Here is a 27,200-nt window from a genome sequence, read left to right as displayed (position 1 = left end):
GCCTTGGCGACGATCTTGAAACCGATGCTCTTGATACACCACATTACTAAACAAGCCAAACATCATCATTTAAAAAGCGAGGACTACAAGGGTTTCATTTTTGGCGGTTGTATTAACGATGAAGGCGATAGAGTGGGTAGGAGGAGGAGGAATGCCTTTAATGATGAGGAGAAGTCAGCCTGGCAGCAAGCTTGGCTTGCTACTCCACATGAATATGAGAGGTGCAAAAGTGAAAGGAAGCCATAACACAAAAACTCATACAGACACTACAAACACAAATAAGCACACACGAACTGACCGACGCAGGTTCGCGCACACAGCACACGCAGAGTGATATAGCTAAGACAAACGGTCACAGGATTTTGTTCAGGCCGGAGTCACGGAGAAATGACACCAAGGCCCGTGTACTCCGTGTTGCCGCGGCAGTTGACTGCCATGGGCCAATGGCGTCGCAAAGTTTCAGTGGTGCATCAGCACGCAGTCCCAAGGCCGTCTGCAAGGTTAGCCGCTGGGTGTCGTAACGGGGACACACGCACACAGTACATGTTCTATGTCCTCACGAACACTGCATACGTGACAGTGAGGGGAGGCAACTCGGCGCATATTGTACAGGTAGCGGCCGGTAGAAGCAACGTTGAGGCGGATGTGGTGAACAACTGCTTCGCCGCGCTTTCCCAGGCCACACGGCATTCGGAAGCTGCCGGCGGGATCAATTCTGTACAAAGGCTGATAATTGTTTGATTTATCCGTCCATATTGAGAATTGTAGTTTCCGCGCCACGGAGTACGCAAGTGTCGCGGCGTCACTTCGAGAGAAAGGAATCGGGATGATGACCTGAGATTGGGCTGAGAGCAAGCTGTTTCGTCGGCCACCACATTCCCATTCACCCCACAATGTCCAGGTAGCCACTGTAACACTACCTCGTGGAGCGAGCTGGCAGCCTGTGTATGCAGGGTGTGTATTTCGTGGGCCAGTTGTTCGCGCGAAAATGATGCTAGTTGTTGAAGCGCCGCCCGTGAATCTGTGAAAATCACCCACACGGAAGGTTCTCGCCCAATAATGTACTGCAAAGCGGAGCGCAAGGCAGCAAGTTCTGAGGTTGTCGATGTTGTTTTGTAGCTTAACCGGGCCGCAATTGTAGTCCGCGTCGATGAAACACAGATTCCTATCGCAGATGAAGTGGCCATTACCGATGCATCGGTGTAGATATGCTTGTGGTTACGGTAGCAATTCCACATGTGCTCTAGAGTGAAGTACTTTACATCTGGAATTGGCAACCTTCACTTATTGCTGATGCCCGGTACTGTGGTGACAATTCGCCAGGGGGAGTACATCCAGGGCGGGAGATGAAGCGGGGCAGGGTACTTCTTACACAAGGGTGGTAGAGTGTCTTGCACCTCTAAGGCGGAGCTAGAGCTCAGCGGATGTCCATGCGCCCTAGTCGCCAGCCGCAAATGTAGGCGAAGTTGCTCCTCTTTGATGAGTACACTGGGTAATAAGTGCCCTAACTCTCGTATGGTCTCCAGCGTAGAAGTTGTTTTCGGAAGGCCAAGACAAAACCGCAGCGCTCGGGCCTGCATACTTTCTAACAGCCATGTGTTGGCCTTGGAAAGAGGGCCGAGTGCTGGGAGGCTGTATCGGGGCAGTCCTTCGCAGAGTGCTGTGTAGAGACGTAGGAGGGGCCCAATACAACATCCTCCTGAGTGGGTTGTCAGCATGCGTAACACCTGAGCAAATGAGCCCAGCTTCTACTTCCGGAAACGAACGTGAGGGGACCACGTCAGCGACCTGTCAAGTGTTACGCCCAGGAATCGGTGAGAGTCCACGAAGGGTATAGCCACCCCTGCCGCTCAGAGGTAATAGCGGGAGACATCACGCCTGGTGAAGGCTATTGCCGCACATTTTCTAGCCGATATTTCGAGGCCGCGTCTGGTCAAAAAGCCCGCTATTGAATTGATGGCTTTTTCAAGGCGAGCTCGTAAAACTCGCCTGTTCCAGCCAGAGCTCCAGATACAGATATCATCGGCTTAGAGCGATATTTCAACGGTGTGAGGCATGCACTTGTCTATTCCAATGAGGCTGATATTAAATAGGGTTGGGCTTAAAATGCCGCCCTGTGGCACACCTCGCATGACATTGTGAGAGGTTGTTTCACCGTCCTTCTTGGAAATAAAGACGGATCTGTCAGACAGATAATCAGGTATCCACGCATACATGCGACCTCCGATGCCTACCGACTCTAAGGCAGATCTTATTGTCTCATGTGCCACGCAGTTAAAGGCTGCTTTAATGTCGATGAAAACTGCTAGGGTGATGCGACGCTGGGCTTCTGCACTCTTTATGTCATTGACAAGGGCAAGCATGTTGTCGATGCTGCTGCGAGACTGTCTGAAACCAGTCATCTGTGGGGCATACACGTTCCGCTTTTTCAAGTCCCAGTCTAGGCGACCAAGGACCATTTTCTCCATCAGTTTCCTCACGCAGCTCAGGAGTGCATTGGGCCGGTAAGATTCAATTTCCCTGGGGATTTTGCCGGGTTTGAGTACAGGAACAAGGCAACCACGCTTCCAGCCGGGTTCGAGGCGGCCCATTTCCCAGCTGTTGTTGTATGTTCCGAGAAGGAAGCGCTTAGCTTTGTCTCCAAGGTGCGACAAAGTTGCGTAGCTGATGCCATCTGGACCCGGGGCAGAAGCCTTGTTTACGGAAGACAAGGTATCAAGTAGTTCTGCCATTGTGAATGGCTTGTCCATAACGGTCATATTTGTAGAGGGCAGAGAGACAGCTGTCAGGCTGGCAGGTAAGATTGGAGCCGACAAGGCTGTGACCTTGGCGCAGAAATCTTCAGCGACGTCTAGATCACGGCGGTTCCGTCGCAAAGAGATTGAGTATAAAGGGTGCAGAGCAGTAGGCGGTGTCCGTAGGCTACGTACTAAGCTCCAAATCCTCGTGGGAGGTTTTCGCGCGACTAGTTTTGAGCAGAAAGACTGCCATTCCCGCTGAGATAATTTCTTCATATGCCGCTGTACGTGCCTCTGTGCGCCTCTAGCGGCTTGTATATCTTCGGATCTTCGCGTTTTGCTAGCACGCCTTTCAGCCCTGCAACGCACCGCGCGGAGCCTTTGATACTCCGCATTGGCCACTGAGAACCTCGAGGGTAGACGGAAAAACTTCATACAGGAACCTTTCGCCCGTGTCATGGCGTCTATTAGGTCGCTGTACGATTCCAAGTTAGGTGCCAAACATTCAATGGTGTAAAGTTGACTTCGCGAGAAAAAGTGGTCAGATGCATGCGCCGAAGAATGGGAGAAAGCGACGGAGCGTTCCTGAGCCTGTCTAAACAAGGACTGAACTTTAGGCGGTCGTGGATTGTCTAGGAAAACGCTGCGTGATACAGTCCATACTAACCATAGGCGCAGGTACCAATGACCAGGCTGGCGCAAAGACTTTCTTAGGAGGCTTAAGCCATACTTTTCGAACTGTTTTAGATGCGACGCATCTCTTGCTCTCAGGCATGTAACTCCTGCGTCGTCGTCGGTGGCGGCGGCGTCCGTCCGCAGCCCTCCTCCGTTCGCCTCTCCCACAGCTGTGTGCAACGCTCTCACTCCGGTGCATTAGCATAACGACAGCTGGCGCGCTCGGTTGGCGCGCGCTTCGCTGTGTTAACGCTGCGTTAACAGCTGCTCCGGTGCGCATGTGCGCGCATGCGCGACTCTCTCCTGTGGTCTCCTCTCCTTCAAGCGCTGTCAATATAAAGTGGGTATCGCTCCGCGGCGGTTCAGTCAGCGCTCGTTCTCGTTCGACTTCGCGTCACTTTGTGGCCGCTAAAACACGTGTACTCTCTCATTTCGCGTATGCATGTGCATGAAAATGTAAAATTGCCTCCATCGTCCCGTGTATGAGAACATCCGTATGTGATGGAAGGCATCCTACGCGTTCGCAATACCTTTCACGCGATGTAGAGAATCAACCCAATGGATAAGCCAATTGAACCCCCAGATGCGCCGCATCACACCACGGTTCCTTCGCGGGGAGATGGAGGCAATTTTTTTTTCCGCACTTCTGTTTGTTACGCATGTAAGGGAAAGTTACAGACGTTTCACTACGTTCCCCTTCCGTTGGGGAGCTCGCGATAAGTGTTTGCAGTGGCTACCCTCATTGCTAATCTCCCGCTGTTAAGGAAACATCTACAGATACCCAAACTGTCTGCTTTAACGGAGTTGTACTGCATCTGAAATTAGGCTGGTATTATAAAACGTTGGAGGTTTTAAAGTATCGCAGCGTTGTTAGTGAGGGAATCGTACATCCTTCACACTGATCTTAATAATGGTCTTTCTTTCCTAATAAACTTACCACTAACTACGGCATTCAAGGACATCTTTCTAATCCATGAAAAAGATTGCCATTGGTCGCTCATCACTGGCGGCATGTCGATCACAAACTGCGATGCGTTCTACGAAACGTGGCGACCACCATAGTCGGTTCGGCGGGGCTTAGAGAGTTTGCTTGCACTTTCTCTTGAGAAATTATTCCGTCACAAAACCACAGATTGCCCGAAAGATGGAAGTTAGATATATTTTGTACTAAGCTACGACTGTATAGAAAGGACATGACTGCGTGGTAATATCACAGTCCTTCATATACGTTCTGCACAGCTGCACGTGATATGTGTGTTAGCAAAGGCTCAGGTAATCTGTGAAAACGGAATATTTCTTGCTCGCTGACACAAGTGAGAGCCCCAAACAGCAGCTACGAGAACACTCGTTTGTGTACTGTTTGTAGCGCCCTGAAACCGCCGCACCCTCTTCCATGCTCCCCACACGCCGAGGCTATCATATCCGAGTGATAAAGGTGTATTCAGTCACTCATTCTTCATATTAAAATTTAATGCAAAAAACTAGGGCAAAGTTCCCTCAAGCAACAAATTAAACGCAAAGATGACAGAACAAAACACACATATTACGAGCTTTTACTCAACAACTAGAATTTATAAAGACGGCTTATTGGTAATAAGCACGCGCGTCAGGCCACCTGAGAAATCTAATAAAAAAGCCAATATGCAGCTTCTATATTTAACCCCTTAAAAACAGTATTTTCTTTGGTATTTTTCTTGCGATTTTATGTGTCTCGCAGGGCCTCGCTTTCCCGAGTTCCTAGCTGTCCCTAGTGACTTCTTCTTTTCCCTAAAACTTTCAAGGGGCCGGTCCTTTTCATCAAAGGGGAGATTGTATTTAAACAGGCACCGGCAGCGATGTCGTATCCTCCCCTTCACGTCCCACCTGTTGTGTCCGTACAGTGATTGCTTGAATATTGGGCAACACGGACTATACTACCAACGAATGACCTAACTATTTACCTTGAGGTTGAAGTCGTTGACACCTTTCACCATCTTCCTGAACCACATCCCTTCCACGGAGATGTCGTAGACCCGTTGAAACCACATCCAGGGACGGAAGGCCCGGACGGCCATCAGAAACGTAATGCTGAGGAAATGAACGGAAACAAGATGAACTTTGAGGCTAGCTTATGAGATATTTTCGGTCAATAACAATGACGTACAGAGGTTGATACGATACACTAATGACAATCTGGGCTAGTTCCTAAGATTCATGATAAAAGAACAGGGCAAACTAAACAAGTGCAGAAGAACGGGGAACGACTGCACAGCAGAGTGTAATCGTTGCTGTTTTCCCGTCGTGTATTTTGAGTTGTTTTCCATCACGAAAAAGGTTAATTATATAGGCTGTGCGTTTCAGGCGGGATGAATTGTTACTTGATGGGTACACGCGGTGTAGAATAAACAGGGAATTTCGCCAACGTTTGTATAATAGCGTCCTCGATAAACCCGCACTGGGGTTGCCACCGAAACCTGCGCGGTGTACACTGCCCCATGACGGTGTGCACCGGCGGGGAGCGTTGATAGAAGATTAACTAAGCGCTTCTACGCAAGCGCCATCTTTTAAGCTAAGAAAGCAACTCCTAAACACGTTCACAAGGGGAAATACAGCAGTGTAACGTGATACAGCGCTGATAGCAGGTGATATTTATTGAATGCCAATGATTATATGAACACAACCCATATCCGGCGCACATGCGCGACAACGTGCTACCACCGCTTCCACTAAACAGCTACATACAAGCTGCTTCTCATCTTCGCGAGAGCAATAATGCGAGTGTCTGTTTTGTTCCGCCCTTCCGCTACATCAAAACATGTACGTATTCATGGTCTAGGCGCTCCATTGACTTTTCATGATAATTCAATCAAACGAAACGATTGCAAATCTACAACTGGCTGGCTAAACATGCTGCTTCTTTGCAGTACACGAAGTTCGCGTCCTCATTTACAATCTCTGGCTGTTGTTACCGCCCGTTCAGAGCCTGTCGCATCGTTTCCCGATTAATTCGCAAGCAAATCCTGCTTTTAAGCAACAACATACAGCGCCTTCCACCTTCACACGAGTTCGTCCATGCGTCGTCGCTGCAGCAGACGGCGGAAGAAGCCGCTTCTCCAGCGCCGTTTGCGATGTATCTTCGGGTTACCCTCGGCGCCCCGTCGACTCTCTCGGTGCGTGGCGGGGCAACCAAAAATTTCCCCGCAGCGGCGCGTCCCGGTTTATCAAAGACAGGGATGAAAAGATGCACCGGTGTGCCCCGGTGTGCACCGGTACGGTTTATCGAAGATGCTATAACTCACGGGACCCGCGCTCGTCATGATTGCGAGTACGCGCGAGGCCTCGAATCCTCTACGGTGCCTGAAATTTCCCTGATACGTATATTCATAGTCATTCCTATGTAGAAATATGATCACTGTGGTGGTGAAATTAACAAACGCGTTCCATTTTTAAGATACACTGCCGCACTACTTCTGTTTGTACTCACTCGCTTCGAAAAATCCAGGCTCATGCATTGAGAGCGTGCATAGGTACAAAACAATTTTGCGAATTCGGGGACGTTATCATCTTACAAGTAAAGCATGTTTTTTTAGTCCTAGTATAGTATAATTCAGTGTTTGTCACCCTGAATTCAGCTTTCAAAGGTTACCCTTCGTTTTGCTGGACGCGTTCTCACTAATTTTTTTTTGTTCAACGAAAACCAAAAATTTGGAAAGGTGGGCTCGGTGCAAGTCGGTTGTTCCAGCTGAATATGCCAAGAATAAAAGATAAAAAAAAACTAGAAACTTTCATGACAGCCCCAAAACTAAACTTTCGCATGCACAGTTGAGGACTTAAACAGTCCTCAAACACAGTTCGTGTGCCGAGCTGAATAATTATATACGCTGTTTCTATGCACAGGTCAAGACACAGTGACAACTAAGTTTAAGACAAAAACATCGAGACCCTATTGCAGAGAAAAAAGTTCACGAAAATTGCCCGGCAGTGCTCAAGCAAAGTTCAAATGCCAAAAATGGCAAAAGTTCCAACCTCAAAGCCAAGGATAAAATGCACGGTTCAAAGCAGAAGGTACCCTGAAAGTAACACTGCATCTTCATGAAATGCCGTTCATATCTTCAGCTTCGTACGTATAAATATCGATCATACAAAAAAGAAAATCAAACAGCAATTACGTTCTCTCTATAGAAAAATCAATAAATTTATTGAAAGATGTTCAAATAAACCTGAAAACACACTGCCCCGAACTAAGAAAAACTATGGAATTTATGGCACCCTATTGTCAGTCAGAACAACGTCTCTGGGTGTCGGGAAGGCACCTTTGCGTTCGTAAGGGCTTTCCCAAGGGCAAAGAATTTTAATGGCGCTTTGTGCACGCCACTATAAAAGGTTCCAGAGACCGTGGAGGTGCTCCTTGGCCTGGTCCAACCCACGGCGTTCGGTGACAATATGCTGAACTTCCGCAACTAGGCAGCCCCTCATCACGGACATTGTTAAGACACACTCTTGCGATTGCGTTGCAAAAGCCTGTTCGCGTAAGCCTCGTAGAGTATTATGCGGTAAAGTAGAGAGTGCAAAGCTGGATCTATGGCTTGATTTTGTATGAAGCCCAAAAAGGATCAAGTACATCAAACAAAAACCCGTTTCTGAAACTTCTTTGAGGTAGCAATTATCACGCATACGACTACGAATGCTATGTAAATGCTGCTTTAAGTCTTATTAGGAGTAGGCAACAACAGTGCACGTGACTGTTAGTGAGTACACCGTAGCTGGTAAAATATCGCCCATTTTGTGCCAAACACCTACATGACTCGCAAATATTAAGGCGAAATCTTTCTTGGACCGATGTCGTCCTGTCAAAAAACTAAAAAAACTAATGCATTTCCCCGTAGATCAGTTCGATCAGTTGGTCGAGCGAATAAATCTGATCAGATCTCTGGACACACGCGCGTGGGCGAAATCGGGCTCCCATTGTGTCAAAGGAGTTACTCTAAAATAGCACAAACGAATCAGACATCACACGCATTGATAATGTAGAAGGAGTACAATAGTATACCTTTATCTCATAAACCTGGTATCGGTACACATTCAAACCATTCGTAGATGCGTTTACTAGGAGAGCGAAAAATCGCCGCATGGGCTCGTTCTTCGTTCGCAGGTTGGGTCCTTGAGGGTTTGAGGATCGATTGGACGCACTTTCAGCGAAGGTTAGACGCACACTTCTAGCGAAGGTTTTGACGCACCTTTGATGTGAGAAAGCTTTCGCGCTTCTCTCAGCCTTCTACAGGAAGGGGTGGTAAAGTTTTTATTTAAAACTAATCTTGTGACCCATATGCGATGAAAGTGTAGGGTTTCAGCTAATTCGTATGCATTAGATCTGTTCTGTCCATGAAAGCGAAACTGAAGTAATGTTTCTAGTGCCTCTTTAGGGTCCATCTTTTGGAGACCAACATCTGTTGAAGAGCAACTTTTGAATTAATGGTTCAGCTGATGTCGGTGGTGTCGTGAGAGGTAAGTTGCTGTGGGGTTGAGGCCACCACAGAACTAATTGTTTTAAAAGACCCACCTGAGAAAAACGGTATAAGATGCTGGTTGAGAGTTCGCATGGTAAGAAGAGTAATGTATTTACCCTCCGGTTGAAGTGTTGATGAGTTATAAACCATGCCCAAAATTGCTAGTCGCATGGAGGGGAGACCGACTTCCGCGAAAGATAGTCCAACTCTGGTCCCAAAAAGCAATCGTTCAGAGGAAGAACATCTTGATGCACTCGGACGATGTCAAATATCTTACCGGACCTGTCAAATAACTTGTCAAAAAGCGAGGACTGGACATGCTGATTTAAAATCTGGAGGGATGCATGCGAGTTTTTTAGTTTGCAAAACATGATTCGGAGGATCTTTTGCTCCGCCTGTTACACGGCTCCTAAAAGGCATACTCAAAGACCTCCTCCGGCGGCATCGAATGGTTTACGTTCATTTGAATTCTACGATCCATACACGCGGAGAGTGAGTAAGCTAAGGGGCGCATTGCAACCGGGCTGCTGTATGCTTGCAAAGATTTTTTGTAAAGGTTGGTTGTGGAAGAGTGGATGTTGGGAGAAGTTAATGGGGATGGCCCACACCTGCCTACCATCTGTCACAGCGGTCCTCATTTCCCGTACAAACAGCGAAACGGAAAACGCTGATTCGGATAAAATAGATGAGGGAAGGCACCGGTCTGGAGTGGGCGCAAGTTTCGGTCGGGTTCTCGAGGTAAGATTTTGGGGGTTGTGGAGTGCTTGTCGTAACAGTCTATTGTGCTGCGTAAATTTCGTACAAGAGGTCAAGGGCGGCATGTGCTCAGATTTGGCAAGTCTGCTCTCGGCAAACCGCTTGAACAGAACACCCCCATTTCTGGGTCTTACCAGCGTAGTCTGCTTTTTCGGTGTCACTGTATAGACCTGCATGTTCGAACAGGTAAGGACAAGATCTGTACTTGTGTCCCGATACCGCTTCCTCCACCGACAAAAACTTTCGTTTTCAGTACTCAAATTGAGATGTTTCCCGCAAGACTTGACTTCACCAAAGGGGTATTATCGTGTATTAAGTAGCCTGTCGCCAGTTTGATGTAGCCGAAACAACTTAACATTGTTTCATAAATTACAACGATCCCATGCTGTTTTGGGATATGTCCTCCGAAAAAATAAAATGTCGTTTCAAATTCCGCGCCATCAGCCGCAAAGGGTTCGCACAACACCCGACAGATGGCGACGAGTGTACTGGCCAGTAGGAAGACGCAGTGAAACATCCCCCTCGCGAGGGGCACGATCAAATGCAGAGCATTTCCGGGGGCGCACGACGTTAAGTAGTTTGCGTTACGTTAATGTTGTTGCACTTGTGGCAACTGCTGATGAGAGAGCGCTCATCAGCAGTAATTTGAATGAGTCAACGATATAACGCGCGTTCATAGCGTCCCATTCTGTGTCGTCTTTGTGGCGCAGTGGTTAGTGCACCATGTACATTGCGTTCCGCCCGCAGGGTCGATGAATCGAAACCTGGCGTCGGATAGTATTTTCTTTTTATGTAGTAGGGACAACGACGGTGCGGACTACGGACGCCAACGCGGGTGACATCGTGAGTTACTAAAATGCTCTGCATTTAAAACTTCGCAAAAATGACTTTGCCTTGACTCCCCATACCGTGTAGCACCTTGTTTGACCTGGATGGGCCCCATTATTTTTATCGCCTTGCATACCTAATGAAGAACCCGCATGTTTAATCCACACAAATCCGCTAAATGATCATCAATCCCAGAGATGTGTATGACCAAACTGACTCCCGCCCAGACTGATTCATTGTTGCCTCTGTTTTTAACCACGAGTATATGATTTTCTTTAGTTTAGTTTTCTGATCGGCCACACATTACCGTTCGTACATATTTGTTGCAAATAGTTGTTTCGTATACGATTACTTACATTGCCTTATGGCATTATACATACCACGTCTAAACGAATGGCTCGTGACCTAGGGGTTAGGATTCCTGCTTCAGAAGCAAAGGAGTTTGACTTTGACCCCCGGAAGTTCTAAACTGGCAGAAGTGCTTTGTTTTTCAGATGTGCGCTTGGCTGTGGAGCATGACTCGCAATACCAAGAACGAACACACGGCGACGAACACACGCGGATGTCTACACAGCGACGCGCACCGGTGATGGACACAGGGCGACAGACACGCGCTGAAAAGACTACGACTGGGAATAAGCTATCCGCAGCTGTTGTTGTTGAACAATTTTATATGAACAGGCTAATTTTATATCTTCACAATTTTATTAGGGCTGCTGGCATACCAGCCATATCGCAGCAGAAAGCCTTTAACTACTAATATGTGCCACTTGCACTCCTCAGTGGTGTTTATAAAATACATGCTGAATAAACGGAGTTTTCTTACCCTGAGATATATTCGGCATACTGGCTGTTCTGGTTCTTCTGGGTGTTCAAGTTTACACCCATCAATACTTCTGCAAACAAAAAAGCTGTCAATCAGGGGTGTGAATTGGCTCACTTTGTTAGTATACATAACTAAGAGTTTCGTAGCCGTTTGGGCAAGCTACGCAGGAAAATGGGCATTCCCATGCACCAAAAGGCCATCCACCAAAGGCTGAAAGAGGAAGCGTGGCTCGATGGCGACGAAGTTTTCTGTACGGAAACTTCCGAAATATTTATTCCAAATATTTTGCGCGAAGATAAAAATTGACCGCGTATTTGCTTGTTTCTCCGATAATGTCGTCGAAAGACGATAGTTCTCTGCCGACCCTGCAATCTAACACGCTCCCCTTTCTCCGCCTCCCATCGCTCAGATTCTTCCCCGCTCCTCTCGCTCCGGCCGTGGTTATTGCAATACCGATATTGTCAATTGCATTTAATTTTCCAGTGATTGAACTGCTTGCGTGCCAAATGGTGGGAGAGCGCGCAGCTTGCCTAACTTTGTCTGACTCGTTGTCTTTTATCTGCTATTAAAAAAACCACTAAAACATGTATCCTTAACTAAAAGAACGTTTATTCTTTCTGTTATGTGCAAATATCTCGCCCCAAACACGTCTGAGGTATCTTGGCGCTCCGTCTAGTGATCACGTATGACCCAATCCAGTCGTTTGAAGTGCCTGGAGCGGTTTACCTATATATACTTTTTGTTTACTAATTGTTTCAGATTTGGCCGGGTGGCGGAATAGAGCGAGACATGCCGACAGACCTATAGATAAACTAAAATTTTGCATTTGGTTAGACCAAGAACCACTATCGTGTATAAAACGCCTTATCCCATGGCGAGCATCCTTTACAGGCATTTTAGCAGTAAACGGGATTTTGAACCGGAAAGGATCTTGTAGTGAGTTCAGGGTAAATTGAGGGGTGTTGCACACGTACCCCTAAATCCAGTATAAATGGACCGCCTGGGTACTAGTTGGAAAAATAAAACCTTTTTGCGCTAATTTACATACTCACTCTTAGCTAAGAAAGGGTAAATATGGGATAAATAAACCCTTCAGACTTCGCAAGCGACTCCGTCTTCAAGTGTACTCAGTCTGGGTGCGTGAGTGTCACGGGCATAATTTTTGGAGTACCTAAATCTTTGTCTTCGCCGAGCCATAGACCAACGGGAAGCCTAAGCACGCCATTTGGCATCTCCATAGTGGGCCGTTGTTCCCGTTGTAATGGCGTCACCGCTAATCTTTGATTTGGCTCAAGTGTCTGTTCACAGTTTCATAATTCGAAAACATACGTTGTCATTACAAACGGCTGGCCTCTCATGTAGTTCCGTGTGATTAACACCTAAATTCAAGGCTCAAAAGGTGGCTATTCTGTGGTAAGCGGCGGGTTGTGACAAAGAACGACAATGCGCGAGAGACAAACCGTTCTTTCTCAAGTTCTTTTGCACCGATGAGCAGATGACTCACGCAATAGTACAGGCTGATAAAGGTCATGACACCGTACGACCAGGCAGCTGTTAGTAAAAATAGCAGACCTAAGTAACAGCGTAATCTATATGTATGCATGCAGCAAACGAGAACAATGCAGCAGGACTGATAAACACAACAGATAAAAAACGAGCGTTTTAGCTAAGAACCTTGCTGTTAGCCGCTACTCCCAGAATATAAAAGTCTTGAGTAAAAAAAAAGCTATAGCAACGCAGCAACAGCAGTAAGGTCCAGTTGGACTCCCAAGAGCCCATTGTACACCAAAGCTAACTTAAAGAAGCCAGGCGCCAAGCCCAAACTTGGTTTCGTTGATTGATTGATTGATTGATTGTGGGGTTTACGCGCCGATGCTATACATGTGATCAGGCGAGCTGTAGTGGAGGGCTCCAGATTAATTTTGACCAACCGGGGATCTTTAATGTGCGCCGAAAACTCTAACACACTGGTGTTTTTGCTTTTTGCCTCCACCAGAAAAGTCACCGCCGCGGCCGGGAACCGAACCCGTGTCTTTGGGCTTAGCCGCCAAACGTCATAGCCCCTGAGCCACCGCTGCGGGTAAACTTGGTTTCGTCTATGCAAGAAAATAATGGTGACTTTCCAGTTATTATATTCACGCAGGCGCTCACTTCCACACAAAGGTCAGAAACATTTAATATATGCAGCGAACCCCCAGAATCTGCTTAGTTGACGCCAATTTCTTTCGAGAGCGGTTCGTCGTTAGATCACCCATCCTCCTGTGACAATTAGGGCGATAGCTTTTTTTTGCAAAAAACATTGAGCGGGTGAGCCTCTACTTGCAGACAAAGCTGAGCAATAGTGCCTGGAGTAACCAATGCACGAATTGCTAATTGTAACGCTATACATTCACATACCAACAAGAACATAGGGACGCCGGATGCGACTTCGCATCCGGCATCCCTAGAGTACTGAAGTGGAGAAGTACTGAAGTTGAGAGTGCGCGGTACTTAAAGGGACACTGAAGTGAATTTGTCAAGCAGCCGGTTTTGCTTGCACTGCGTAGACTGGCTCAAATTACCACACTTTTCATCGTTTATCCGGTTGATAAGACGTTAATTATTTTATAAAGCGGGAAAGAAGAAAAACTACCATGCGCGGTCTGTGGCGGCCGCACCAACTAGACCTGTGACGTCGCGAGGAGATGGCACCGTGATTGGACGATGTCTAAGGTTAGCATTCAAACAAGTTTCGGTTTCGATTCTGTAAAACAACATGCTTGACATCCGACGGCATCGTTGGATGGACATTCTCGATATCTCAGTAATCGCCGTACCACCCTTTTGCCATATTGTCGGCTGTAAAATGCCTGAGATAAGCCTCCCAGGACGGCTTGGAATAGTAGAAATCACTAGCCGAGGCCTACGCAGTGGATGAACGCCCTCCGCGTCACCGCTGACGCTCAAATGCCATGCGCTTTTCCCGCATATTCGGAGCTTGCTTCACTCATGCCTGTATCGTAAAAGGCGTGTTCGCACCGGGCCAAGGGTGTGCTGATTCAGGTCAGTGCCCACTGCGCGCAAGCAGTCGGTGCTTGTGGCAACAGCACGCTTACGAGAACTCGCTAGCGCGTCAGTGGCAGTCTGCGCGCGTTCTGCGAACTCGCTCGTGGAGCAGTGAACGTTACGGCCCAAAAACGGTGAAATCAGTTTAGAAAACATCGGCCGAAAACAAAAAAATCAACTGAAAAAAAAAACGATGTACCCTCGGGGATTCGAACTTGCGACTTGCAAAACGATAACCTAGCGCCTCAGACTACTCGACCACAAGCCAGCTCTCCCGAGGTGGGATATATAAGGCATATAATGTATAACCAGTTTACACTTTTATTTAGTCTTGTCATTTGAAGTACTTTAGGTGACTATTTGTTGTATAGCGCCCGTGCAGTGAGCATCCCCAAAGTTTCCACAATATCTCACGTCTAGCAATTGCATCTCTTAGACGGAAAAGCGTTCGCAGATGCGTAGTCGTGCTGGTGGCCGCTGTGCTTGTTCGCCCAGCGCAAAAAAGTGCTTCCCGCACCCTAGTTTTACGCTGTACGGTAAAAATATCAGTTGATTTTATTTCCTTGGTACCTTTATTGACTTCGCTGACTCTTCTCCCGCCTTCAAGAGGCCTTATATTTTGCTACTGGCGTACCAGTCAGCGAAGCGTCGCATGTGCGCTTGTGCAGCGCTTGTGTGAATTAAGCGACCTTGACTTGGAGCAAGATACAGTGTACAAACTAACCAAGTAAAGAAAGGCAGATTCTTCCATTCACAAACGTGTCCTGGCTTCGTTTCAACTGAGCGAACGAATTGCGACGACCCGTCGGCGGCCGGCGGACGAAACGCTGGGCCGACTGACTGTCTGAAGGCTGGGGAGCCGTGCAGTAGCGCAGCCAATTGCGAGCTCGGCTCCTCCCGACGTCACACGAAAACGCCACAGAAAATGGGTGAGCGTAAAGAGAGGAGGACAGCATTTTCGAATTAATTTTTCTACTAAATAAAATCGCGTAAGCGCGCCCAGAGTGGTCGAATCATGGCCTGGGGACTCCGGGCTACAATTTGCGCCAGTAATCCCGCAATGTTTACATATCACTTCGTGTCCCTTTAATGCCACGCGCTCTCCACTTCAGTACTTCTATTCTGACCGAAGGGGCAGCTGGTCCGAGTGGAATTGTGTCGGGTTTATGGTCGAGGGAAACGTAGCCCCTTCCGAGCTAACGCACGATTTTCTTTGTCTTCCGCCATTCCTCGTTTCAAAAGCTTGTTCCTGCGGACCGTACACGGCAGCAGTGAGATTACAGTACAGTAAAAGCTCGTTCATTCGAACTCGGTCAATTTGAACTTCCAGTTATTTCGAACTGATGCCCAGGTCCCGGCACAGCCCTGTATACTCTAAAGGAGAAAACGTCCGATAATTCGAACGCGTCGGCATCCAGAACGATTAATTCGAACTGGGATCTCTGGTTTACACCGCTCCTCGCAGAAGAAGTCAGTCCAGAGTGATTACACTGTGTTGCAAATCCAAACTAAACCAAATTTACTAGAGATGCAGAACAACGAAACAGAAAAACAATTGACTAATCAATTAATTTCGTTCGTTCGTTCGTCGCCTCTGTGAGCATTATTTACGAAATAACGTGCCCCAAACGTCTCGTACCGCCTAATTCGCGATACCGAGTCCATAGGAGGCTTCCTTGTGTTTGCCCGCGCAGTGTGGCGCGTTGTCCGTTCTTTCTAGCGCCCGCCCGCTAATTCGAACTCCACCTCATTCGAAAAATTTTATGGTCCCCGTAGAGTTCGAATTAACGAGCTTTTACAATAGTTTAGTTCCTTCTTGTGGTAGTCGGTAACGCAATGAATTGTATTTCGGTCGGGTAATCAGAAATTAAACGAGTTACCTTATTCACTGCATTATAAAATATGTTTATAAAACGCCCCTTCTCCCACCATTTAACCCTATGGAAACGTGCATGGTCGCCTGAAATATCCGTGTACATGTATTACCGCCGATTAGGTCGAGTGCGCAGCGCTTTGCGATATCCTGGATGGGTGCGAGTTCTTTCTTGGAGCTCGCTTCTGCCAAACGCTCGGACATGCTGTCTGCGTGCTCGTTGAACACGCTCATGAACTTCTCAAGGGTCTTGGAGTGGAAGGCCGGCATCTGGAGCTTCCGCTTGAACCGCCACACGTTGTTGGCACTGGGGCGGAGAGAGACAGGGAGCATTCATTATTCCTTAGGCAAAAAAACAGAGGCCGCTAAGACCCCGCCAGACAATTTATTTATTTATTTATTTTTACCCTCAGGGCTTACAAGAAGCGTTATAGATGGGAGGGGCTATATCAATAGTAGAATACAAGGCTCGTAAAAAAGGAACTCAATGAAATAAACCACCGACAAGAAGACACCACTCAAGACACTCAAGTAACGTTAGAATAACAATAAAAAGTGAATATAATCAACAGCTGAAATATAATCAACAGCTGAAAAATACATTGCTAAGCAAAAATACAAGTATAAAGGGAAAATAAGCACGAACTTACAAATACATTGCAATGGGAGGTGATTTAAGTAAGGCTTGATAACGGGCTAGTTGGTGTAACATGCTTTTTATTGTAAGTTGTGCTTGCTGTGATCACAGAGGCGGACACAGGAAGAAAACGTGCACCTTCAGCGCCATCGGCTCATGAAAGTGTACTTTTTTTTTCCTGTGTCCATCTCTGTGATTATAACAAGCGCAACTTACCTTCAAAAGGTGATTTCAGTGCACGCGCGTTCACGCCCCCACCATAAAGGTAGAAAAAGATAAGCGAATACGGCTTAGTGACGCACGTGTTAGATAAGGTTTGTAAGTGCAACGCGAAAAAGATGAGTGCCTGTGATAGTGACAATTGAGGCAGGCAGATGATTCCAATGAACGCATGACTTCGGAAGAAATGAGTTACTGTGTGTTGTTGTGAGATTGTGCGTTATTGTGCGTTGGAATGGAATTCGAAATTTACGACGGTGGCCTACACGTGTAGAAGTATAACGGGGTGCGACGAAACATGATCGCAGCAGATGGTTATGGTAACATATGTTGTGAAAAAGGCATAATATTTCTGTGAGAGGCAAGAAAAGGAATGTTGAGTGTGGCATTCATGTTAGTGACGCTTGTTATGCGATGGTAGTTGGAAAGAAGGATGTGGACTGAGCGGTTCTGAACGCTTTCCAAACTTTTTATCAATGTAACGTAGCCGGGGATCCCAAACAGAAGAGGCAATAATTCTAGGTTAGATCGAACGTAAGTGAAATAGAATTATTTTTAAGTGAAGGCAGTGCAAGGTAGAAGTTATGTTTCAGGTATCCAAACATACAGTTCCATTTTGGGACTAAATACACGATATTCCGTTTCCACGGGAGAATATTAGATATATTTATACAAAGGTACACCCGTGAGCTGAAGTAAAGGGACCACGGGAGCGGTGGCCAAAACTAATCGCTGCGCCGTCTAGTTGCGCGGCGCCTGCTGTCGAGACCGCGCACAGCGCAGGCGCGACGTAGCAGTACAGCATACATGCCGCTATCGCTCGCCTCTTCGCGACTGCTTCTTGATTCGATAAATCAGCGCCGCGGGAATCACGCCTCGCAGTTAGAGGAACACTGCCTGGTGCCATCCTATCATTGAAAGCAATGCGACTCACCTGATATGCGGCAATGGTGCTACGCTACCACACATAGTGTGCTATAGCTGTGTTGGTCTCGTAGCCTTTTTTATTATTCGGTATCACAAATACATCCGAAAAAATGGCCAACCAACGTGTGTGCTTTCTCTTAGCTCAAGATGGTGTACGGGATATTTTGCTTGTTTTGGTATATTTGCGCCTCATGCAGGGAAAACTTGTCCCCGAAACAGGCTTCCGATCACATTACAGTGAATCCTATCCTATTTAACTGCCACAACCCCTTACGCACCGTCACCAAATCCCGCAATTGTTCACACCACACCTTGTTATAGCACTTAGGTTTTTGCCAAGGACACCCACCGAATCGAGCATAGCAGCTTTTTTGTGAACAATGTGTCGGTGCGTCTGCGTGCTTGGGGCAGTTCGTATGTTTCCTATAAATAAACCGGCTCAAAAAGAAATACCCCACGGGTGATTGGTTAAGTGAAACACAGTAGAGCAGTGCACAGGCCTGATTTTAAGGCCCGAGCCCGGGCCGAGCCCGCTTCGTGAAGCCGGAGCCCGACCCGGGCCCGTAACACCTAGCCCTAGCCCGGTCCGGGCCCGGGCATTCATAAGTGAGCCTGGCCTGAGCCCGTCCCGGGCCCGCCATCTCAAGCCCAGGCCCGGCCCGGCCCGGTGATTTATTTTTTGGCCTAGGCCCGGTCTTTGACGCTGAAGAAAGTTTGTTTATTATATTCCGGGCGATCAGACGGAGCATCTAGTCTGTACAAGCACGTCATGAACTGAACGCAAAAAATAAGGGTTTACTAGTGCACGTAGTTTAGCTTTCACCATCTGCAGCTCACGCCACATCGGCGTAATAATAGCTCGTATTCTTAGACGAGAGGCACCATCACCTTTGATTACCAGACTCTTGGCAACTTCACGTGGTTGTCTCGGCCACAAGTTGTTATTGCTGAAATTTTTTGATCCGCATTTGAATCAACGAGTATGTACGCGCGTGGAAATACTTCACCTGCAGTGGTTGTTAAGCGGTGGTGTTTCTCTGGCATGCGTGTTTCATTCCCGGCCACGGCAGCCGCATTTTGATTGGTGCGACATCTAACACACACGTGTACATACATAGACATAGGTGCACAGCTCCAGGATATCTGAATTAATTTCTTCCCCTCTTGGGCATTCCTTGTAATCGTATCTTTGGTATGTTATACACCAAAATTTAAAATCTTGATGCAGTACAAGAAATGTCATTAAAATTGCAGTATAGTGGCCATCAGACCTAGCAAAATACGTTTTTAAAACAATGCGTACAATTAACAGCAAGAAGCGCGCAAAAATAAACGAAGAATATTCATTTTGGTGCTCTTTTTTACACTTCACGTCGGACCTATTAACGGCTGTGCCTAAGAATTCAAGCCCGAGCCCGGCCCGGGCCCACGGCGTCGAGCCCGAGCCCGGCCCAGGCCCATGGTGTCGAGCCCGAGCCCGCCCCGGGCCCGCGGCATTGAGCCCGGGCCCGGCCCGGGCCCGCCGAAAATTGACTTCGGGCGGCCCGGTCCGGCCCGCGGGCCGGGTCGGGCCCGGGCTTTCGGGCCGGCCCGGGCCCTTACAGTGCTCTAAAACACAGTAAATCTTGCTTTTGGAGCATTTATTACTGCTTCGAAGTTATCAAAACCAAAAGGCCGAAATAGCGGCCCACTAATTCATTGATAACATGAATGCATCCAGCGAAGCTGACGTTTCCACGTTGCTTTGTTTCGCAGTTTAATAGATTGAAGTTATTACGATGTAGGATATATAAAAAAATGGCTTACGAGTTGTTCAAATTTTTACGAAGGTATTAACCAAATTAGCCCAAGAAACTAAACGGAATCATTTCTAGTCGGCCATTAACCTAGTTATGTGTGATGGATGAAACTTGGAAGTATCCTAGCAGTCAGAAATGTGGATGCTGTAAGGCAATTTTCACAGTGGTTTCGGCGAACCTAGTCGACCTGGTCGGCCGTCGACCATAAGCTAGTAATCTTTTTATCTTCAATCATCGACTGAACGACCCCCCTTTGGATGAAATGCTTCAATTTCAACTCGTGCACAGAAGTGCGCAAGAACTATGAATAATGTTTTCCAGTGCAAATAAATCTAATCGAAAAATGTAGTTTGCATTCGTTTCGATAGTCGCTGTGCTTTCAAGGCGTGGTGCAATCGTATCTCATATCGCAATATAGTTTTTTAACATTAAATGTATGTTTCGGTGCTTCGAACTTGAAAAAAATTGCGAAGCTGGATTTTCCTGAGCCTTTGCGAACTGGCACTTATGCCGCATACGGAAAACTAAGTTTCATAAAGCAATGCAGTACATACCTAAACACAGCAGTATTTTTCAAAGCCTTAGCATGTATGTTTAGCATCAATAATTTTTCGAGTTCACTGATATTCTCGGGAGGCTATAATTTCGCATCTGTCCTCAAAACCGACAAAGATGGTGTTTTGTCTTATGTTCCTCGACTGCACAGTTATTTTTTTCTGCTTCATTTTCTGCTTCATAATATATGAAGCGCGCCCACCCTGCCAGCGGAGCCGCGTTGCCGCCGATTTCGCCAGCGCGCCGTTTCAACAGGTGTGTTGACCAGCAGACAGCAAAAGGGCAGCGCGGTTCCCCTGGAGCTGATTTATCGTAGCAAGAAGCAGTCGCGAAGAGGCGAGTGATAGCGGCATGTGTGCCGTACTGCTAGGCCGCGCCTGCGCTGTGCGCGTTCTCGACAGCAGGCGTCGCGCAACCAGACGGCGCAGCGATTAGTTTTGGCCACCGCTCCCGTGGTCCGTTTACTTCAGCTCACGGCTGTACTTGTATGAAACTACGGAGACAGGGGAAATTGTTTTAAGAAAATAGTTTGGACCGGATGATTCGTTGTGCGAAATTGTCATCGATTTACATATAGAAATGTTTATATTCAATGCCAGGGCGTACACCAAGCAATGATATCATCAGGGTCAGTATGTAGGGCTGCAATATCTGAGTTAGTAGTTTGCGCATGGTACGCAACACAACTACCCACAAAAGGCAGATAGAACTGGATATATTACTAGGAAGTTCGTTGATGTAGATTAAGAAAAGTAATGAAGCTTAAACAGAGCCCTGAGGCACACCAGAAGGGACGGGGGTTGAAGGTGTTGATGATTAACCATATAGAAGGCTTTAGCAAAATCCAAAAATACACAACTCGGTTTAAATCCGCAGTCAACAGATGAGTGCAAGTCATTTGCGAACAGCAGGAGAAGTAGCGTTTCCCACGAATAATGTCTTCGAAATCCATGCTGAGATGGATGAAAAAAATTATTCGATTCAAGGGAGTTAAACAGCGCGTAGAAAGGATGTGTTCAGAATTTTGCATGGTACAGATGTGAATGCAATTGGACAGAAGTTAGATGGTTTTGCTTGTCTCCGGATTTGTGAAGCGGAACTACTTTGCCTGTTTTCAAATCAATAGGCAAATATCCACCATTAAGAGATTTGTTCAAGATACAATGCAGTATAAATGAACTGTATTCTAAAGTGCTTTTAATCAATTTACAAGTAATTTCATCAGTGCCACAGGAAGATGACCGCTTAAGTTCCACAATGATAGTTCTGATTCCAGCATAGTCAACAACAACAAAATCCATGGGGGGGGGATTTGGTTCGGGAAGTAAAGGCTCAACCAGAAATTAATTAATTGGTGAATGAGCCGGTTAATGTTTCATAAAATAGGGATGCGCAATGTGCTGATTCGGAAGTTGTTCACCAGAGCAGTTAACCAGGGTTATGATGTTATTGTTTTCGCACTTAACAACATTTCAAAAGCATTTTGTATTGGTTTGAAGGATTGATTGAAGGGTTTGATCGAGAAATACAAATTTGGCGTTTTTGAGGGTGTTATAATAAGCTTTAGCTGCGCGCTTGTACGCTGCCCATCGAGTGGCACTTTGGCATTTTCGCCCCTTCTTATTAGATAAGCGTGTAAAAAACTTGTAGTACCAAAGAGAGTTAGAGGATTAAGTACTGCTCTTAGCGGAATTGTAGCTAGGACCCCGCCAAAGGATCCTGGCTAGCGCCACACACTGTCCAGTCGCCAGTTGCCCTGCTGTCCATCTAGCTTAATTGGGGCTATTGTTACCCACAGAGCTTGTGGTGCCCGAGTAGAAGCAGACACTGGGCAAAGCTTCCTCTTAGCTCAAATGCTTCAAGGACGTTACCACTGCGCAGAAAGAAAGAAACGAACCTTCACATGCCATTTATAGTCTGACAAGGGGGAATAAAGCGGCTGTTTGTGCAAGCGCCCAATGCTAAATATGTTGGCCTATTTAAAATAAGCTTGGTTCCCTGTGTGGTAATAAGCCCAATAATTGCGCTTTTCAAACATCAAACGAGGCGGGACACGAAGGTCATCCGTACGTAGCGCTGTCACGGCGAGATCTGCTCATTCCGTTGGTTAAGACAAGTGGCCTTGTAACGTTTGTTAGAGCGGGGTTCTGCGTAAAATCTCTTGTAGATATATTGTTGCCCCAAGAAAATTAGCACTGTTAGCTGTTTCAATGCAACCTACCGGAGAAACATGCCGAATGAAAAAAGAAGCAAAGACTCGCGCCATACGGCTCCCTGAAGAAAAGTTAGCGGGCGTTTGAGATGCCTTTAAAGATAGGTAGAAAACATTATCATGAGAAAGGAGGTAATATTGGCGGAAGAAATAATGTCGTGTCATAGTGTTTCATACTAATATATACTAGAGGGAAATTTGACGCTGCAGTTTCGGGCCGCGTGGGCGGCGCCATTGCCGCTAGTGACGTTCGTCGCCTACTTGCCTTAGCTAGCCATATGGCTTTTTTTTTTTTGTCTCGAAGTCAGAATCAACAAAGAAGGGTAAAATTTTTTTCTTGTTCGTCGTGCATGAACTTGTACATAATACCTGACAAATTAATCTTTTTGGAGGATCAATTTTATAATAGCAAAACAAATTTGATGAAACTTCTACAGAAACATGATTGCTTTTTTGCAGCCAGTGCCAACTTTTCAGCCTGTTCATGAGCCATGCCAAGGACAAGTGGAACGTGCCTCCGGTACATGACGGAACGCTCGCCGAAGCGCCGCTCCCCTAGATAGTGGCGCCAGATTTCCCTCTAGTATATAATAGCATAAAACTCTATGGTGTCTATAAACCGCGTGTTAAATTACGTCACCGTCGACGGAAAATGTCGGGTTGATCTATGGGCAGCCCCAAACCACCGCGAATTTTCAGAGCAAAAACAAATGAGGGTGTTTGCTGCGTGCAATAAAGAAACAGCATTGGCTTGCCACTTTTTAATTTTTAGAGGGTAAGCTCGTAAACATGCGAACGTTAGTGTGCTTTCAACAGCAACGTTACAGTAAAAACAACCTCAACATCTGCAACGCTTCCTGCTCTTTCATATATAGGAACTACCAGTGTTAAATTCAGGAATTGATTTGATTGTATTGTTTAACGCGCCGACGCAACGCAGGCGATGAGGCGCGCCGTAGTGGAGGGCTCCGGATTAATTTCGACCACCTGGGGATCTTTAACGTGCGCCGAAATCTCGTACACACGGGCGTTTTTGCTTTTCGCCTCCATCAGAAAAGCGGCCGCCGCAGCCGGGAATCGAACCCGCGACCTCGTGCTCAGCAGCGCAACGCCTTAGCCACTGAGCCACCGCGGCGGGTTAAATTCAGGAATTGGGTAATTGCGGGAGAGTAAACGGCCAACAAGTAATTTCTAACTGCGCAACGGCACGAGGTCAAGAGAGGGCACAAATTAGCGCAGTTTCACAACTAAATATTTCATTGAAAAGCGTAAATATATAGGTATTGACAAGGCGCATCACGTGGTATCGCACGCAAGTTAATCGCAAGCACTGAACTCCTCATGACAACTAAAAACGGGTGAAAATTTTCGGTTATCAGGGGGGTTGTCCTTTCAGCTGTAAAGGCTGCTTAGATAGGAGTACTCCTGTTGAGTAAGCACGATCGATGGCTGACTCACGCATGCATCCCCTAGTCTTTTAACTTGGGAGGCTTCTATTATTTTTCTCTTTAGGTGCCCCCTGCTTCTTCATAAAATGACAGCATCGGCGAAAACAGGAGGCAGTTAAAAAGGGAATTTATAGAAGCCTTTCACGTTAAAAGACTAGGCGACGCATGCGTGAGTCAGCCATCGATCATGTTTACCCAACAGGAGTACTCCTATCGAAGCAGCATTTGCAGCTGAAAGGACAACCCCCCTGATAACAGAATTTTTTCACCTGTTTTTAGTTTTATCGGGCGTTCAGTTCTTTCTGTTAACTTGTGTGAGATACCACGTGAAACGCCTTGCCAACACCTTTATATTTTCGTGTTTTTTTTTTTAATAAACGCCTTAGCTGTGAAACAGCGCTCGTTTGGGCCCTCTCTTGTCCTCGTCCCGTTGCGCAGTTATAATTTATTCATGAATCCGTTTCAACTCGTCCAGCTTTCTCTGATTCTAAAGTAAACGGCCCATTGAGCAAAAAAAGGCTCCGTTCGGCGTCGGCGTCTGTAGCTGCGAAATGGCTCCGAAAAAGAGGTTAAAAGTGAAGTCATTGAGTTGAGAGGGAAGTTTAAAAATTTTGAGAGTCGATGGAACTGGAACTCACGGCCTCCGGAAGGAGAATAAAGCATGCATCTCTGACCCAATGACACCTCCTGGCTCTACTCTACTATAGGTGGACCTAGAGAATGCGTGTTACCTTATACATGAATAATATCAGCATGTGGCACACGCAGCTCGACGTACAGTGGGTTTGGCGTTGCTTGATCCCCGTGTTTATGCTCACCGTTAAGATAAACACACGTACAGGCTTATTAATAATATGGGCCTGACACCACACCCACTACGGTGTATTGGCAGTGGCTGCGGCTTCAACAAACACGCCCACAATTTCACATACCCACGCAAGTGGGGACTAACCACATACTGCCGTTGCCGGACATGTGGGTCGGGGGAGCGGTTACATTCCCGAATTGGCCATGCGGCCGTATCACCTGTTTCCGTATGGATGTTGAGTCCAAATACCCCACCATAATAGTCCCATAACTGCTTCGGGGTATTGGCAACATGCGGTGAACACACAACCCGCAGCAAATCTTTTCGATCTTTTTATTTGATTACGGAGTTTAACGCGCCACGATACACAGGCGATGAGGCGCGCCGGAGTGGAGGGCCCCGAATTAATATTGACTACCTAGGGATCTTTAAGGCGGGCCAAAATCTCGAACACACGGGCGTTTTTGCTTTTCGCCTCTATGATTGATTGATTGTAGGGTTTAACGCGCCGACGCAACCCAGGCAATGAGGCGCGCCGTAGTGGAGGGCTCCGGATTAATTTTGACCACCTGGGGATCTTTAACGTGCGCCGAAATCTCGAACACACGGGCGTTTTTGCTTTTCGCCTCCATCAGAAAAGCGGCCGCCGCGGCCGGGAATCGAACCCGCGACCTCGTGCTCAGCAGCGCAATTTTCGCCTCTATCAGAAAAGCGGCCGCCGCGGCCGGGAATCGAACCCGTGACCTCGTGCTCAGCAGCGCAACGCCTTAGCCACTGAGCCGCCGCGGCTGGTCAACAGCAAAACTTTATATCGTTACACACAGCACAAAAATCAAAGGAGTACTCAGCGTCCTCCGATTGGACATTCATGTTTTCGCATTCACAATTAATAAGAAATGTTTAGGTGTCCTTGCATATTTTATTTCTAAGACCACAACGCGCACTCCTCCGAAAGCACCCTCTATTCTCGTTAATCAGAGCATCATTGAGAAGCGTGACACAATGTCTCTTCATTGTCATGCTTATGTTCCACCATTAGCCCATTTTTAGCCATGGATATTCGTTTTCCATCGGCCCTAGGGAAAAGAAGATGCATCGTTAACGTCTAAACAAGATGTCCTCGCCAATCTGCGTTTCTGGGGTCGAACAAAGGTGAAGATGCCGAGGTGTGCAAGCGCAACCCTATGCGAAATACATTCGCGAGAACATGCTATTCAATGCGTACTCACATGTAAAGCATGTTCTGTGGCCCCAGCCACGGGATGGTGAAGGTGTAAAACAGCGGCTTCCTCAAATTATTTGCGCTGGACAAAAGAACCTGCAGAGAGCGTTACAACAGAACTAAAAGTTAAGCACTCCCTAACAAGCTAGTCAATACAAGGCCTTGCCTGGAGCTGTGCTGAAATATGCACCGCTTGCCGGAACGGACGAAATGAAACAGCTCTTTCTTTCCCGCTGAATCGCAACGCATGGGCTGTACTTTCACGACTTTTATAGAGTAGAAGAATTTATGCTACATGGAAAACAGTAACAACACCGGGAACGCTGACTGGAGGGCAGAGGGCAGACAAGCAACATGTCTGCTGCTTGTCAGCATCTCTTTTTTTTTTTAGGTTCCCCGCACTGTTCGCGCTTACGAAGCCGTCGATCATCAACTTTGGGCGCGTTACTCACGCTTACAGTTCATAGCATTAAGGTAGAATGCAAGCACATAGGTGTGTACGCTGTACTGGTCGGCCAAGCGGCCTGCGCCCGATTCATACGGAGCGGAGAAGACTCAGTTTTGTTGTAAAGGTCGCCTCCCTCACTGGAAACATCGTACGAAAGGGCAGCTATTTTTTATCGCGCATTAGTTTATAACTAATATAGTACGACGCCGCTCAACATCACAGGAGCCCTGAAATTATGAAGTGGCCGTAAATTGTACGATGAGGTTAGACATTGGAAAACACGATTTTTTATGCCCGCCCGCACTCCAGCTTCCGAGGAGAACCGAAGACACTCATGCAGGGTGAATAGAACAACTACAGCTTAGGAAGTTGCGTCTACAATCAAGTGTACACGTCGGCATTGCTAACGCATGCCCCGTTGAAAATCCGCGTGGGTGTCATGTCTCCATGAATTATGAATTTATAGTATAGCAGCAGGAACAAAAATAAACGGTGCTAGAAATCGCTTCTCCTCTGTTTTTAATGGCAAAGGTCCACCTTCTTCTCTACGGCAAGGTATTAATGCTTGAAACATCTATCCTTTCCGTCACTCTATTTATACAAAAGTGCGCCACATTAATGGTTAAAGGCATTCGCATTGCATGAGAGGAAGTACGAGTATTTGGATGCCCCATTTTTGTGTGCTGGCAATTTCGACC

The 27,200-nt window shown here is 46.9% G+C and overlaps 1 protein-coding gene across 1 annotated transcript in view; it reads right to left on the bottom strand.

The window, feature by feature from the left end:
• The window catches only part of LOC144139705 (cytochrome P450 4C1-like), a 100,426-nt gene that overhangs the window by 17,709 nt on the left and 55,517 nt on the right, over positions 1-27,200 (bottom strand). Inside the window, exons 3-6 of the mRNA XM_077671992.1 lie at positions 26,062-26,150; positions 16,341-16,534; positions 11,310-11,379; positions 5,354-5,480 (exon numbers count right to left, since the gene is read on the bottom strand). Coding sequence (XP_077528118.1) covers positions 5,354-5,480; positions 11,310-11,379; positions 16,341-16,534; positions 26,062-26,150 — 480 coding nt within the window. The remainder of the gene's footprint in view (positions 1-5,353; positions 5,481-11,309; positions 11,380-16,340; positions 16,535-26,061; positions 26,151-27,200) is intronic.

The sequence above is a fragment of the Haemaphysalis longicornis genome, unplaced genomic scaffold (assembly GCF_048455015.1).
Source record: "Haemaphysalis longicornis isolate Haplotype H1 unplaced genomic scaffold, Haemaphysalis longicornis Haplotype H1 scaffold_1, whole genome shotgun sequence".
Lineage (NCBI taxonomy): Eukaryota > Metazoa > Arthropoda > Arachnida > Ixodida > Ixodidae > Haemaphysalis > Haemaphysalis longicornis.
This window is presented reverse-complemented; position numbering and strand designations above follow the sequence as displayed.